Here is a 14,897-nt window from a genome sequence, read left to right on the forward strand (position 1 = left end):
CCACCACTGCCTGGCTAATTTTTTCTCATTTTTAATAATAAACTTTCTATGCCAAGGCTGGTTGATATACATGGGAGGTTTCCCATTTTTTGAGGAGAAAGGATGGATTGGTGGGAGAGGAGGGGAGATGGAGCAACTTGGAGGACAGGAGGGAGAAGAAATTGATATCAGGATTTAAATTAAATATATAACTTAACTAATAATAAAAATAATAAAATAAAAAAGAAAATAAATAAACTTAATACATCAATTTCAATTTTAAATGCCTAAAATTTTATGTATAATAATGTTTTATTTTTAATAATCAATAAAGTTAGTGGAGGTTATGTAAAATATTTTTCTATTAAATATATATATATATACACACACACTTATATTATTTCACATGTATACAGTAAACTACCTACAGCAAGAAGAACCACAAAACAATCAGGAATTATGTGTGTGTGTGTGTGTGTGTGTGTGTGTGTGTGTGTGTGTGTGTGTTACATTCATAGTATTTTGGCTATTTGTATTTGGTAGCCTTGAAGAAAAGTCTTTCCTTACTTGGTGCATCTATAATTCTGAATGTAAATCGACATCTATCATATCTCCTCCTCATCAACTTAAAACATCTATCTAGACATAAAGTACATCTTAACCCTTAAACAACTAAGCTTAATTGTAAAATTAAATTTTCTGGTCTTCAACCCCATCAGAGACTTGAGAAGGAATAAAAATAATTACCTGAGTATAGCTGGAATGCAGGTTAGTAGCTTCCTAAATGAGAAGATGACAGAGACCATTTACTGCCTAGACAGTCACCCAAAACTCTCTATAATGTTGGAGCATCATCTTCAGCCTTCTGGCCCAACATATCTGACAGACATATTTGCAAGGCAGGAACTACGCAGGCTTGCTTACCCCATCTTGGAAGTGTTTGGACATTAGCTGTGCCTACCTTCAAGATTGCTCATTTTTAGGCAAAATTCTGTCTGTGGTAGAAATGAGGACAGTTTGTCCAGGGGCTTGTACGTCACATTTGAAGCTTTCTCCATAAGGAGGTTCGTTGATGCCCATCATCTTCTTTGAAGTAGGCTTAGTGTTGCCAGGAGTTAACCCATCTCATTGTCAATGAATATTTAAAATAATAAAAAAATCTTTAAATGCCATGTTCTGTTTATCTCTGAGGGTTTTAAAGACCTTCTCTAACTATTTAACCTTATCTTTCTATAGAATCATATCCTTCTGCTATAACTGTTATGAAAAATAGGATGATACATTCTGAAGATAGCAGTTGTTGAAATAGATGTATCACTGATGTTTTCACTTTGAATGTATTTTCTCCTGATTACAATGTGAAGTTTACAATTCTCTTACCAGATAGCTATAATCACAGGCTTGACCTAGAGAGCATATACAATGTACTCTTCATGTGTTTTATAATAACATACTGGCTTTTAACTAAGTAATAATGAAATAATTAGTTTTTAAATTAGGAAATTTATTTTGCTGTACAGTAATTGGAAAATCTTGATGTAACTTAATTTGATATTTGTTTTGCCAGGACAGTGTGAACCACCTTCAACCACGGCACACCCGTTATTTACTGATGGGCCTAATTCCAAGACCTGGGGATATTCCAAGTAGACGAGGGAAAAGTAAGAGTTGCATGTTACCAGTACATCATTTCAAAAATACATTGTTTTCAAATCAGAGTGACAAATATGTTTTATGAAGTAAGAATGCGTAGTAAGAAATAGTGTGGAACTAAGTTAAATACAGAGTTTCAGGACATTTAAAATATATAATACTAAGATGATTTTGAAATATAACTATGTAACTATATAGTAAGGCATTATTTATCTTAGAAATTTAGTAAAATGAGTAGTTACCAAGAAGAAAAAAGAATAAGGAAATAGATGGTACAGGGAATGCATAAAAGGAAATTTGATGGCTATAAATTGTGGAAAGTTGAAAATAAAAATGTTTTTATAAAATAATTGATGGAAGCTATAAGTGTTAAGTGTATATGCAGATATATAGATTAAAACACAATCTGTTCAAAAGTGAATATGAATTTTTCTATCATTTTATATTTCCTGCTTTTGGAGCATTTCCAAATCTGTGTTTTAATTATCATAGTCACATGTGAGCATATACAGTCAGCCTTGCACATAGCAATGTTATTTAAAACATGCCTCTTTCAAAAGTGAGAGACAATCATACAATTAAAACAACAGATTTGACGATAATTTTGAAGTTTAGTTATAATGAGATCTAGAAGTAGGTCAGGGAATAAGGTGTCACAGCACTGACATACTTCAGTTTGGGGGACATGATAAGGATGAGCTCAAGGTTATATTCCAAGAAGGCAAGCCATCGCAAGCAGAGGAACTGAGGTAACTCATCATTAAGCAAGTCCACTCAAGCATTAATGAAAGGCCTGGTGTACAATGATAACAGTGTTCACGCCAATCTCTCCTCTTTGGGGTTTGTTAAGTTCTGTGATTTGTCCAGAGAGGGGATCCCTGCAGGTGTCATTGATGGAAGAAGAACAATCTGTGGAGAGGATTTTTAATTTTACTATTTATTAATTCATTGACAGTCAAGCCAATTCTCAAGCCTGACTTAGGGGCCACTTTCCTCTCCCTCTTGATCTCCTCAAAAAGGTGGGTGTCTCACCAACAGGACTGGCAAATAATCACATGACCAAGGGTGACACCAGTAGATATGCTAAAGGAATTGGGGGAAAGGGGCTTGGCCTAAATTCTTTTGAGTATGAAGATAGTATACCAAACTAATATATAATAATTTTAAAAAGAAAAAGCAATATAAAGTTCTCTTGTGAATACTCAAACTGTTAATGGTATATACATACATATATGTGAATTACTTAACTTATATAAAGTTAATGTGCAACATTTAATTGGAAATACAATTTTATTTTCTTTTGATATCATGTATCAATACTAAAGGATAATGTAACTCACAGTTTATATTTCTTCTCATACTAGTTGCTCAGAAACAATACAAATATCCAAACTTCAGAGGAACATTCATCATACAATTAACACACATAAATGTTATAATTTTATAAACTTCTTTATAATTGTACATGCAAGCTTATTCACAAAATGGTTATATATAACAAATGATAATTTCCTGTTAACACATTAACATCATTCTTCAATTCTTATATTTCAGACCAAAGAAAATGACTTAATATATTATTATAATTTAATAGAATAATTGGTTGTAAGGGATCCATTAACAAAATACACATTTACCATATTGTAATACATTCACAACCAAGCCAATTCTCAGGATCATAAGTACAAAACACCTATCTCTCTATTAATCAGTAATTTAAGTTGGCGTATGTTCACTTCCTATTCCAGTTAAACTTATTGAAATTATCAGTTTATTAAAGCCATATTTTAAAGAATAACAAGAAACATTATCCCCAAAATACAAATTTAAAGTAACCATTTTGATATACGTTACAAAGAATTAGTTTTACAACTTTTGTCTATAGATATGTAACAGCTGATTTTACATCTAAATTACTATACATTTTCCTTGTTTTTTTTAGACTATCACAAGAAGTGTTATTCACCTAAGGTAAATATTTTTATTTTCCTCATATACTTTAGATAATTTTTTGTGGGATATAAATTAATTACTGAATGTATTGTTTCAAACCCCATCCAGGACTCCACTGAAGTAAAAGACTTTCATCCAAATACAAAGTTAGAAATAAAGGAAATACAAACATTCAAATCAGGTAACTTCACATAACTATTCTGGAAAGAAGCATTTTAAGACTTGATACCCTATGAGCATATACAGGGGAAGATAATCCCCCTCAGTCACAGTCATAGGGGAGGGGAATAGGGGAAAATGGGAGGGAGGGAGGAATGAGTGGATACAAAGGATGGGATAACCATTGAGATGTAACAAGAATAAATTAATAAAAAATTTAAAAAAATTAAAATATCTGAAATATATGCAGTGCTCTAATTTTACTTAATTTTCCTCCAAACGTGAAAGAATTTGTCCTAAATAATGTAAATATCACACTTTTAATACTGTCTAAAAGAAGTACTTAGTATCTTATGAAAATGTTTTATAAATGAATACTTACTTTAAATATTTATACCTTTAAGTTTCTACAACCTATCATTTCAAGTCAAAATACCCATATTTGTTAAGAGATTAACTGGGTTAATTATTAAAGTGTAAAATTTCCCATAATTTAAAAATGATCACAAGAGATAATCATCATCTCATACATTTATAATTTCATATACATATCAGCATGAGGTCAGAGCATTCCAGGATCCCAGGTGTTTGAAGATAACTTGAACAACACATCCTTTCATATTCTTTACTTTCATTTTATCGAAAGTAAATTCTTCAACTAGAGTCACCGCATATGTTACCAGAAGCCTATCCTGTCTTAAGTCTCCAGCTTTAGTAGCAGGGGTCATGAAGCCTGAAGAGAACACCTTCTAACTAAACAGGACTCCTGGTGGAGGGAGGGGAGCACAAACCCACCCCAAAAATCCTCAACTCAATTTTACCCTGCCTAAAAGATGTGCAAGGATAAAGACAGAGCAGAGATTTTGGGAATGCTCAATCAATGCCTGGCCCAACATGAAACGCACCCCATGGGAAACAGCCAGCCCCTGATATTATTAATGATATTCTGCTATGCTCACAGACAAGAGCCTATTGTAGCTGTCCTCTGAGAGGCTGACACTCACAGCCAAACACTGGGGAAAATGTAAGGAGTTTTTTGTAAAGTGTTATGGTGGAGGGGGGGCCGGTGGGGGGGGTGGTGATGGCGGCGGTTGGGGGAATAGAAAGGCCTGGAGGTGACAGGAACGCCACAAGAAGACAAACAGAGCCAACTAACCAGGCCTTAAACACCAACCAAAGACCACGCATAGCCTGAACCTAGGCGCCCTACACAGATAAAGCCAACAGGGAGTTCAGGCTCTCATGTTTGTCCCCTAGTAAGTGGGTTGGGGACCATCTCTGACAAGAACTCTTTTGCCTGCTTTTTGATCAATCCTTCATTGTAGGCCTGGCCAGCTAGGCCACAGGGGAAGAATATGCATTCATTCCTGATGGAACTTGATGAGCTGGGGTAGGCAGGTTCTGGGGTGGTACCACTTTCCTGGGTAATGGGGGAGGACAGGGGAAGAGGGAGGAAGAGTGGGTCTGGTAGGAGAGGAAAGAGGAGACTACAGTTAATATGAAAAGCAAATGAATGAATGAATGAATGAATGAATTTAAAAGTGGATTCTTTAATAACATATTCCAATTAGCATTGCTCCACTCCAGTCATTCCCAGGTCTCCCCATCTCCCCAGCCATCAAAATTCACATCTGTTCTTGCTCTCTGTCACTAGAAAACAGAAACATCTATACAATATAGGAAAAATAGCTAGAAAAACAAACAAACAAACAAACCAGAATACAACAAATCAAACAAAGGAACAAAAAAACATTGAACCAAAGCAAAAAAAAAAAAAAAAAAAAAGATATAATTGCAGAGATAGTAAAATCCTCTAAAAAAAACAAAAAATTAAACTGAAACAAGTAAAAAAACTTGTAGGGAAGAAATAAATTTCAGACAATGAGTTATGAAACCACTAAACATGTTGCCCATCTACTGCTAGGAATGGAACCTAGAATTGACAATGGATTGTATGTCCAGTGAAAATCAGAGAGAAAAATTTCATTTGTGAGGGATTGTCAACTTGCAAATGCTGGATTATCGATGGTTGATAATGTCCACTTATGTAAGGGAGACCCCATCTGGTGCAGATCCATTCGTGCCCTGTGCGTGCTGCCAGTCTTCCTGTGTTCACGCATATAGGTCCTGCTGGTTTTAGAAAGACTTCTTTCCTTGGTCCCCTCCATCCCCGCTGGCTCTTATACTCTTTCTGCCTCTTCCTCCAGATGGTTCCTTAAATGTTTCCGATGAGTGTTCCAAGGTCCCTATCTGCCTTGTATCTGAGGACTCTTTGCTCCCATCCATTTGAGGAGGATGCTTCTCTGATGATAGCTGAGCAAGAACTGAACTATGGGAATAAAAGAATGTCATTAGGAGTCATTTTATAGTTACATTCCTTTTGTATTTGATTTTCCCTCAATTCTTGTCCAGGCCTACCAAATTTTAGGGTGTTAGCCATAAGACAGGTATCAGGGTGTTCCATCTCAGGGAGTGGGGTCTTAAGTATAACCAGGTAGGTTGGTTACTCCCACAAGCTTTGTGCTATGATTACCTTCGCACATCTTCTACGCATGTCATTGTTTTAGATAAAAGGGTTTCAGGTGCAGGTGACGTGTACAGTCTTCTTTGGTAGGATGAAAAATGTTTTCCAGTACTGTGAGTACTAGTCCAGGAATTACCCACATCCTGTATTTTTCTGATTTTTGAGCCTATTTATCCAGTGTATTCAATAGATCATAGAATTGAGTCTATGACAACTAAATACATTATATAATATATATTGTAAGACATAATATAGTATGTATCAGTTTTCATGTTGACATTCTATGTGCCTTGCCATTATAAACTATCTCCCGAATTAGAACTTCAAAGCAATATTAATAAATTATCCATTATAGTGACTTAATTTCCTTTTTTTATTTCCCTCTTTTTTGGGGGGTTGCAAACTATACTTCACTGAATACCTTTCCTGTTGCCACTCATGTTTCAAATTATTACATCTGCCTAAATCACTTTACAAGTTTCAGCTCAAGCATTCCCTCTTTGAATATCATCCCTGAAAGATCTCACTAATAGGTTTTAAGCTTCAACACCTCACATTTGTCAGAACACTGATAATATTGAGAAAAATAAATGGTGAATATTTATTCAAAGATGACTGGGAAAGTTTAACTTATCCATCCAGGAGTAAATGCAACAGTAAAGTAAAGTTAAGCTGCTAAAGTTAAAGTAGAAAAATGATATAAAGCAGTCACTTAGTTCAAAATAGATGCCTAGCATTCAGGAAAAAAATGAAGGAAAACTTCTCAAATTCAACTGAATCTTAAGAGAAGCAAGGAAATTTTCCACCACAGTAAACAAATGAATGAAATATATGAATTCTGGAAAATAGCTGTAATGCTTAGCAGGTTGTTCAAATTTTCTATTTTGAAATAATGAACTGTATACAATATTAATCAATATGTATATGTGATTGTTTATATTCAGAGTCTTATTTAAATTTTTAAAAAATGGTGGCTACATATATCAGGTAGATAAAATTGTGACTAAACATCCCAATTCTGTTTACTTAAAACTAAGAATTACTAGGTGTCTCTCAAAGTAGTATATTAAAGTTTTAGATAATTTGAAATTTCTCCTAAAATAAAAATTTCAGCTAAAGATAGATAAGCTGTTGAAATTCTCAAAATAGAAAAACTAGGATTGATTTATTGAATATTAAAATACTTAGCTATTATTGAAATCTATTTTGTTTTCTTTAATGTTGTTTGTGGTATAACTAAGAACATTTATTTATTATAAATAGTGGTGTTAGAAGATGATCCAGACATGTGTGATGGCAGCAAAGATAATCAACCACTGGTATGTAAATACTTACATTTTTGAAAATTTTTTATTATTTTATTCTTGTTATATCTCAATGGTTATCTCATCCCTTGTATCTTCCCATTCTTTCCTCCCTCCCATTTTCCCCTTATTCCCCTCCCCTATGACTGTTCCTGAGCGGGATTACCTCCCCCTGTATATGCTCATAGGGTATCAAGTCTCTTCTTGGTAACCTACTGTCCTTCCTCTGAGTGCCACCAGGTCTCCCCCTCCAGGGGACATGGTCAAATGTGAGGCACCAGAGTATGTGTGAAAGTCATATCCCACTCTCCACTCTACTGTGGAGAATGTCCTGTCCATTGGCTAAATCTGGTTAGGGGTTCAAAGTTTATTGCACATATTGTCCTTGGCTGGTGCCATAGTTTGAGCAGGACCCTTCAACCCAGATCTGCCCATCATAATGTTCTTCTTGTAGGTTTCCAGGACCCTCTAGATCCTTCTATTTCCCCATTCTCCCATGCTTCTCTCGCCTAGAGTCCCAGTAGGATGTCCTCCCCTCTGTCCCACTTTCCTGGTAAGTGAAGGCTTTCATGAGACATGCCCCTTGGGCTAGTGTCCAGATACTAGTGAGTATATACCATTTGACTCTTTCTGCTTCTGGGTTATCTCATTATGATCCAGAGGCATTCTTAATAGTAGAACTGCACTCACCATTCCTCCTCAATCCCCATATTTCACAAAGAAAATGGAACTGCTTTGTAAACTACATGGTTTAATTAAAGAGCATATATTGGTGAATTTTGTAAGTGCATCTTGAAGCTAATGTAGGTGATAACTTTGTAATTGTTAAATTTTATGTTGAATGAATGTGAAAATTGGAAATTATCTTAGTTTCCACATTATAATATTTGACCTCTGAACTTTCACTTATGTTCCTTGTGTTGGAGCAAACTCACCTTTATTTTTGTCAGCACCTTCAGTTTTCAGTTACCCTGAGATCCAAATGGAAAAACAGAAGAATCATAAAAGGCTATGTGTGAATATTACTTTAGTACAGATAGAGACCACTCATTTGTTGTAAAAGAATCAGATAACACAATTCTTTTTTTAATAACACAATTTTAAAGGTAGATTTTAATAGTAAACATCACTAGCACAGTATATCTTTTATATCTATTTTAAATAATATATAGGCATATATACATATATATGACTTTTATATATACATAAGTTCAAAATATTCATCAGCAAAGCACACATGAAAGGGAAAGCTCAAATGAGGAGTGTCCCATTAAGCAAATTTAAAAATAAAAAGAAATATTTCCAATCAGAAATAAATGAAACATAATTACTCAAACTTTCCTGGACCTCTTATTTCAACCTGAACACAATTTTTTTCAGCAAACTGTTGAATTTTTAATTTTAATTTCCCACTAAGTTTTTATATCACTGACAGTAAAGTATTAAACCTCTTACAAAGTTGAGTAATGGTGCTCGTTATTACAGATATGTATCCATAGGGATTATATATTCAACAGGAGAATCCATATTGTCAGAATGTATATGCATATATATCAATATTGATACCCATAGAGATAGATATAGGTGCAGGTTTTAAGTACCAAGATTGGCCATAATGACAAATGCTAATGCCATTTTAAGTCTAAGTCATTGTGCCATACGTGTAATGAAATATTTATAGAGAGAGTGGAAGAGGCCCTGAAGACCCAGAGATTTGTGGAGAAGGTAGGCAGGATCCTGAAAGGACATCATTAACTATTTTAAGCAAATGCAGTTGTTTTAAGGAGCCAGTAGCTAAACAGTCCAAAGGAAAAAGTTAGCAAGGTCCTTAAAATGATTATAACATTTGTATCACTTACTCCTTCAAAAGAACCAAGTCAGGAGAACCTGTGTGGATGGGAAGAACATTATGAGCCCTCCATAGCCCACAATCTCCTTAAGTTGGCTCCCTTTCACATTGAGAGTGTTGTCATGCAACTTTCTTACATCTATTTCTCATCCTTTGTGAGGTTAGCACAGGTTATTTAACTTGACCAACGGCCAAATGGAAACAAACAGGGCAGGGTTGGCTCACTGTGGCCATTGCTCAGGCAGACTCTGGGTGTTTGCTGCCAATGGTTGCCTCTGTTTAGCCCACACCTGGCTGCTGAGAAGGCTTTGTGTTGGGCAACAGCACCTGTTAGTTATTTCTTATGTTTTACCTTTACATGCTTTTAAAGTCTGTAAATCTTGTGTAATATATAGTTTTGACATGAAGCTGCAATTTTTCTTTTTCTAGTAACAGATACATACCAATACAACCTTAAAATAGTTACTTACAATGTGGTTATTTAAAAGACTTTAACATAAAGCAATTCTTTTTTTACGTATACATTTATATTATCACACATATAACAATAAACTACCTATAAAAAGAAGAACCATGACACAATCAAGAATTATATAAATGTTACATTCTTAGGTTTTTCTTTTCTTTTTCTTTTTTTTTCTTTTTTTCTTTTTTTTTCTTTCTTTCTTTCTTTTTTTTTTTTACTATTTTCATTTGACAGCCTTGAAGAAGACATCTTTCCTATCTTGGTGCACCTAATATTCTGAATATAAATCATTCTCAATCACATATTGTCATTATCAACTTAAAACATCTACCTAGAAATAAAAACATTTTAATCTCTAAACAACTGAGCTTCATTGTAAAATGAAACTACCTAGTCTTCAACCCTATCAGAGACTTGAGAAGGAATAAATTTGATTACCTGAGTATGCCAGGAGAGGTGATGAAAATGATAGAAGCTTTGAAAGAGGAAAATAAACCACTCAAAATGCTTTGATGAAGCACATTCTTAAACTTCAACAGTCAACTAAGAAGGACTATTGGGGGAAAACCATCTCTTTAATGTGAAAAAAAATGTTATTCTTATTTTTCAACTCTCATTAAAGGTTGAAGAGAACAGGAAGAAACATGCAAGCAATGAAATGGAAGATGAGACTCAGTCCTATGGCTGTGCATTGGCTGCTGCTGCTCCTAATTTTTCAACTGCTTCTGCTGTTGCTGCTATCGTTGCTGCAGCTGTTGCTGCTGTGGCTGCTCCCTCTGCTACTGTGGCTGCTCCTGCTGCTGCCATGGCTGCTGCCTCTGCTGCTGTAGCTGCAGTTGTTGCTGCTGCTGTTCCTGCAGCTACTGCTGCTGCTTCTGCCGCTGCTGCTGTAGATGCTCTAGCTTCTGTAGCTCCTGGGGCTGTACCTGAGAGTTCTGCTGTACCTGTTGCTGCTGCGACCGCTGCGACTGCTGCAGCTGTCCCTGCTGCTGCTTCGGGTGCCCCAGACACGGCTTCTGCTGTAGTTGCTGCTGCTGCAGCCGCCGGTGCTGCTGCTGTTGCACTGGCTTCGGTGGGTGAAGATTCTCTAACTGCTGCCTCTGGTGCTTCTGTTGCTGCAGTGGTTGCTGCTGCTGTCACTGCAGCAGTTGGTTCTGATGCCCCGACTGTTGCTCCTGCTGCTGCTGCTGTTACTGCCTTTGCTGCTGCTACTGGTCCAGCAGCAGCAGCTGCTCTTGTGGCCTCTCTTGCTGCTGCTGTCACTCCTTGTGTTCCTTCTACTACTTCGTCCTCAGCTGCAGCCCCTTCTACTGTTGCTGCTGCTACTGCTGCTGCCGCCGCCGTTGCTAATCATGCAGCTGCTTCGCCTGCTGTAGCTGCTGCAGCGGCAGTAGCTGCTGCTGTTGTTGCTACTGTTCATCCTAGGACCCCTGACGCAGCTACTGCAGCTGTTGCAGTTGCAGTGGCAGCTCCTTCTGATGTTCCCACCGCTGCACAGGTTACAGCTGCTGCTGTTACAAAACGAAGAATAAGTCTAAGAAGAAAGTGTGTGGAAACAGGAAAACAGCAATCTCCTGTTGAGGCAGAGGAGCATGATGGGTAAGACCAGAAAGATTTGATACCAGATAATGATATAGAATTCTTTAAATGAGTTCTACTGTGTGATAATTTGCATACTTAACAACTGTTGCACTTTTACTAGGGGTAATCTTGAATGGACAACCAAAAAAAAAACCAAACAAACAAATAAGCAACCACCACAACTAAAAACCTAAACATAAATAATAAAATTAGGTACCATTTTCCAAATAATATTGATACATGTTTAAAGATAACAAGGTTTGTCAAATTTGAAGAAAAGATATCAACAAACCACTGTGTATATAAGTTTTGGGTCATGATACACGTTTTTTAAAAAACCCCTATTTTGATCTAAAATTTTTACTTTAAGGAATGGGTTTAGAATAGGAAAACATTGTCTTTGAACACAGCACATACTTGCTAAGTGTCTATATTGTGTATCATAAGCAAAGTAGAAAAGTTTCCACATATGTGATACATATTAAACTAAGTTTAACAATGTTTAATATATAGACTTTGAATTTATATAGGTGTATGCACATGACATAATTGTATTTATTTAAGCATACCCAATTATAGAGTTACACTTAATTTGCCCATCAGTAAGGAATAAAATTTCCATATACATATAAAATGTAAGCATTTAAAGATGAGTTTTGATCCATGGTGTACTCCTTATTTTACCACTAAAATATGCTGAAAACATTCTTTTTGCTGCATGTCTCAAACTTTGTTTCTATACTAAAATATCTGGATAATTGCAAAAGGAAGCTGCTTGCAAGAACGCAATTTTATTTTCTAATCAACAAGCCTAAAACTTATAATACCCAACTGTTTCTTTTCAGTACTTGTGTGTACTTATGTGTTGATAATTGAAGCCCAAAATTGGCCCAGATTTGTTGTTAGAATTATGCCCAGGAAAATATGTCAATATTTTTGTATGGTCACTGTGGATATGCTGTTCCTGAATTTTGAAGTTTACTGTCAGATATCTGAGTAACTGCTCATTTTCTTTGGTTTCTATCTACTTGATAGATTGATTTTCCTCATTTCTATTCTTAATACCTGAGTCCCTTTACCAGTAACGTCTAACTCCTGGAGCCCTCTGATGATTGGATGCATTTTTTACTAATACAATAAGCTAATCCAGCTATCTTTACTGGCTTTGAGCTCCTTTAAATGTAAAGCTATTATTTAAGATGTTGACTAGTGACTGGTATCTTGCTGTCTGACCATCTGGTGTGTTGTATTACTATTGGTTTCCCTCATTCTCTCCAGTTGGTATCAGGAGCTATGCTGATTTCTCTTATTGGACATGATAGGTTTCTTCCCAAGTCTTTGTTCAGTTCTTGCTCCTTTGAAAATTGTTCTTTCCTGTGTTCCACGAATGAGTTTCTCTTTCCTCTGTGCAGTGTTTATTTAAGTATATTCTGCTGTGTTGGCCTACTGATCTGCATTTTTCTTGAACCATCCTATGAACTGTGAATTTAAAAAAAAAATAGTTTTCTTGATAAATCATTCTTAGTTGTTTCAACTAACAAACTCAGTTGGAAGTTATTTTTATGTCATGAAATATTTCATTTCATGTTTCCTTATGAGGAGTTGTTGGATTTCATTATACTTTTGTCTTAATAAGTTATTTTTTCCTTAAGTCTTCTTTTTTTCCTTTTTAACATTTTAGAGACATTTAATATTTTAGAGGCATTTCTTATAGAATTTATTAGACCTTTACAAGATTAAGAGAATAAAAAATTCCAGCATGTAGTAGAAAGTGGCCCTCAAGTAAATACCTTTCCTAGTTAAGGACTTAGTGGGAGCTAATGGGTGCTAAAGGACAGAAAGGCACTTTGGGGGATTGTAGCCACTGGTAGGTTTCCCCTGCCTCAGTGAGTGATTCTACAAACTTAGAAATATACATAGCATGAGAGCTCAAACACATACTGAGAAACCTGAATACATTGGCACTAACTTCAATGATATAGTTGTAAGAAAAATCTTCCTGAATAGGATTCCATTTGCCTGAATCTGAAGGCCAAAAACTGATGAGTAGAACTTTCTATAACTCAAAAGCTTCTCCACAGCATTGTGAAAATCAGGGCAGAGAAATCTACAAGGACTAAAAATAAATAAATTTACCATATCGCCCATCTACACAACTTTTCCACATGTGGACAAAGGGCCCTACAGATACTTTCTCAGACATCTTCATTAATACTCGATTCATAATAGGTAGGTTATGAAAACAACCTAATGTCCTTTGTCCAATCTTGATCTAATGAATCAACAATAAAAAATGTTTTCAGATATACCACGGACTTGCTATTCTTAACTTGTAACGAGGAAGGAAATTATGAATTTTCAGGTAAATGCATGAAACTAGAAAAGATGATTCTGAGTGAGATAACTCAGGCCCATAGTAGTAAACTTATTTTCCATATCCTTATTTATCAGTGAATTGTACTTGTAGAAAATATTATGATAGTGTTTAAACTTTATAAGTGCAATAACAACTTTATAAAAGATATTTTTCTGTGAACACCTAATCATTTTAATATATCAGAGTTTTATATGTTTAATGTTATCTGAAAATGTGTTTTTCTATTTGTAGGATTGAACAGAAAACATCCAAGGGGAAAATTAAGGTATAGTATAAAAAATTAGTGATTTACTCAACATATTTTATAAAAGACAACAATAGATTACAAAATAAATGATAACAATTGTTAAAATGCAAACAATAAATGCTGGGTGTAATGACACCTGGGAATCTCAGCATTCAGAATGCTGACATCAGAGGACTTCCATAAGATCCTGACTAGTCTGAGCTAATATATAAGTTCCAGAAATGCCTAGGATATAGAAAAAAACCCACATGGCAATTAGGAGACTGATAGGAAAGAAAAACTACAGAATCATTTATTGTTTCAAGGTAGTTTTTTTTTGAATGTTTAAGAAGGTAACAATTGATGAACTATCTTGCAAAATAGTTATTTGTAAAAGTATAATTTGTTCTATTTAGTTGAAATGGTGAGTTATTCCTTTTGCACAAAGTATTGTTTGTCTTATAGGTCCTAAAGCCAGTAAAAGACACAGATGATCTCAATGACTTGACTCTAATAAATGAATCATGCTCAACAAAATGTGAGTTGTCAAATGAGAGTATGTTATTTTACTTAAATGGCGTAGAATAACAAAGCATGAGTATGAGGTCATGATTTTCAATATTTCTGCTCACTCTGCTTGGAACTACACATAGAACCCTGTTGAGTAGTCATGCTCTTCTTAACAGAATTTTCTTTGAATTAAACTAAAATGAAAATCTCTGTACACTCTTAGCCAAACTGCTGTGGTCATGGCCAATGCATCCTCTTTACTGACTCTGCTTATTTCCTATGCCTTCCCAATTACCAGGTCTTTTTACCATCATCT

At 35.2% G+C, this 14,897-nt stretch overlaps 1 protein-coding gene across 1 annotated transcript in view; it reads left to right on the top strand.

The window, feature by feature from the left end:
• The window catches only part of LOC311593345 (uncharacterized protein), an 88,298-nt gene that overhangs the window by 50,660 nt on the left and 22,741 nt on the right, over window positions 1–14,897 (top strand). Inside the window, exons 17-23 of the mRNA XM_084774550.1 lie at window positions 1,547–1,640; window positions 3,575–3,603; window positions 3,694–3,766; window positions 7,532–7,587; window positions 10,510–11,486; window positions 14,077–14,110; window positions 14,537–14,609. Coding sequence (XP_084630676.1) covers window positions 1,547–1,640; window positions 3,575–3,603; window positions 3,694–3,766; window positions 7,532–7,587; window positions 10,510–11,486; window positions 14,077–14,110; window positions 14,537–14,609 — 1,336 coding nt within the window. The remainder of the gene's footprint in view (window positions 1–1,546; window positions 1,641–3,574; window positions 3,604–3,693; window positions 3,767–7,531; window positions 7,588–10,509; window positions 11,487–14,076; window positions 14,111–14,536; window positions 14,610–14,897) is intronic.

Source organism: Acomys minous (assembly GCF_964271855.1).
Source record: "Acomys minous genome assembly, chromosome: 3".
In the NCBI taxonomy this organism is placed as follows: Eukaryota; Metazoa; Chordata; class Mammalia; order Rodentia; family Muridae; genus Acomys; species Acomys minous.